This window comes from Merops nubicus, unplaced genomic scaffold (genome assembly GCF_000691845.1).
Source record: "Merops nubicus isolate BGI_N331 unplaced genomic scaffold, ASM69184v1 scaffold14647, whole genome shotgun sequence".
NCBI classification, from domain to species: domain Eukaryota; kingdom Metazoa; phylum Chordata; class Aves; order Coraciiformes; family Meropidae; genus Merops; species Merops nubicus.
The window spans coordinates 799-2,076 of record NW_008622390.1 but is presented as its reverse complement, the minus strand read 5'-3'; the positions used below and the strand labels follow the sequence as shown (position 1 = coordinate 2,076).

The window sequence follows — 1,278 nt, the reverse complement described above, 5'->3', positions numbered from 1 at the left end:
CCTCCCCCTCCCCAGCCCCACCCCAGGCTGCAGGGTTTTACCTTCCCAAGCTGCAGCGGATCCCAGTGGTGGTTCACAAAGGCCAAGATCTCCTCGAAGTCAAAGTACTTCTTCTTGCTCTGTACGCCCAGGTTGTAGAGGGCGAGGTGGACGACATCCACCCTGGGGGAGCCAAGAGGCTGAGAGGGTCAGCAGCACCCCCTCCCCAGCAGGATGGTACCCACCACGATGCTCTGTGCTGCCAGCACAACCCTCCCAAAACCATCTCACCGGCAGCTGGGACCATTCCCACACCCAATGGGGGAAGCAGCCCTGGCCCAGACACACATCCCAGGGGATGCTGCAGCCAGGACAGTTTCCTTGAGCTTTGGGGAGGGCTGGCACCCTGCCTGCAGCTGAGGGGAATCCCAAACACCAAGACTTCCTGACTCCAGGAGCTGGAGCACGTGCCATTTCCAGGACACATGCCCAGTTTTCCAGCTTTTTAATAAGCCCCAGCCATGTGCCCTTGCTGCAGTTAGATACGGGAGCAGGATGGCTTTTATTCACATGAAAATAGACTATTTTAACAACCCGATCTGTCTGGTGGGATTTTACATTCTGAAAAATGAAAGCCAAGCAACATATCCTGCAGGATTTCCCTTATTCTTCTTCCAGCTGTGTCCCAGCAGCCTGTGAGCACCAGTAACACGTCTGACTCGGCTGAGCATAAGGGGAACAGCAGGGAAAAGCTGGGCTGCTGCTGGCACTGTTAATATAATTTATAAAGTGCTTTTGCAGCTAGAATGTACCACTTGTAAACTTGCATTTAACTGCAGAATTTGATGACTTGCCACTCCATCACTTTTTGCAGCTATCTTCTGGTAAACATCTACCCTGGCTCCTGGGTAAACAGCAGGTTTGGGGCACACAGAGAAGCAGCTTCCCTGGGAAACAGCCCCACAGGGCCAGGCAAGAGGAGCTGCACACCCAGGACCCCTGGCTGAGCAGAGCCCATAGCTCAGAGCTGGGCTGGGATCAGCAGGAGATGCTCTGTGAGCTCACAGTGCTGAAACCCAGCTCTGGGGCTGGCCCCAAGGCAAGGGTTGGTCCAGGCACCGGGCACTGCCCAGGCTGGTGCCCTGCAGCCACCCCAGCATGTCCCAAAGGGGCCAGGGTCGTCTCTTACCATCTCAGGGGCAGGCGCTTGATGTATTCAGGTCCCTGGTTGCATACGGAGCAGAAAAACACATAGAATCTGGAAAAGAGCAGGGAGCAGAGTGCTGGGGGTGGGGGTCA

The 1,278-nt window shown here is 55.6% G+C and overlaps 1 protein-coding gene across 1 annotated transcript in view; it reads right to left on the bottom strand.

Annotated features, from left to right (window-relative positions):
* Positions 1-1,278, bottom strand: part of LOC103777230 (PHD finger protein 19-like) — a gene marked incomplete at its 5' end in the record, with an annotated part of 3,637 nt that overhangs the window by 1,585 nt on the left and 774 nt on the right. Inside the window, 2 exon segments of the mRNA XM_008944774.1 lie at positions 22-162; positions 1,169-1,237. Coding sequence (XP_008943022.1) covers positions 22-162; positions 1,169-1,237 — 210 coding nt within the window.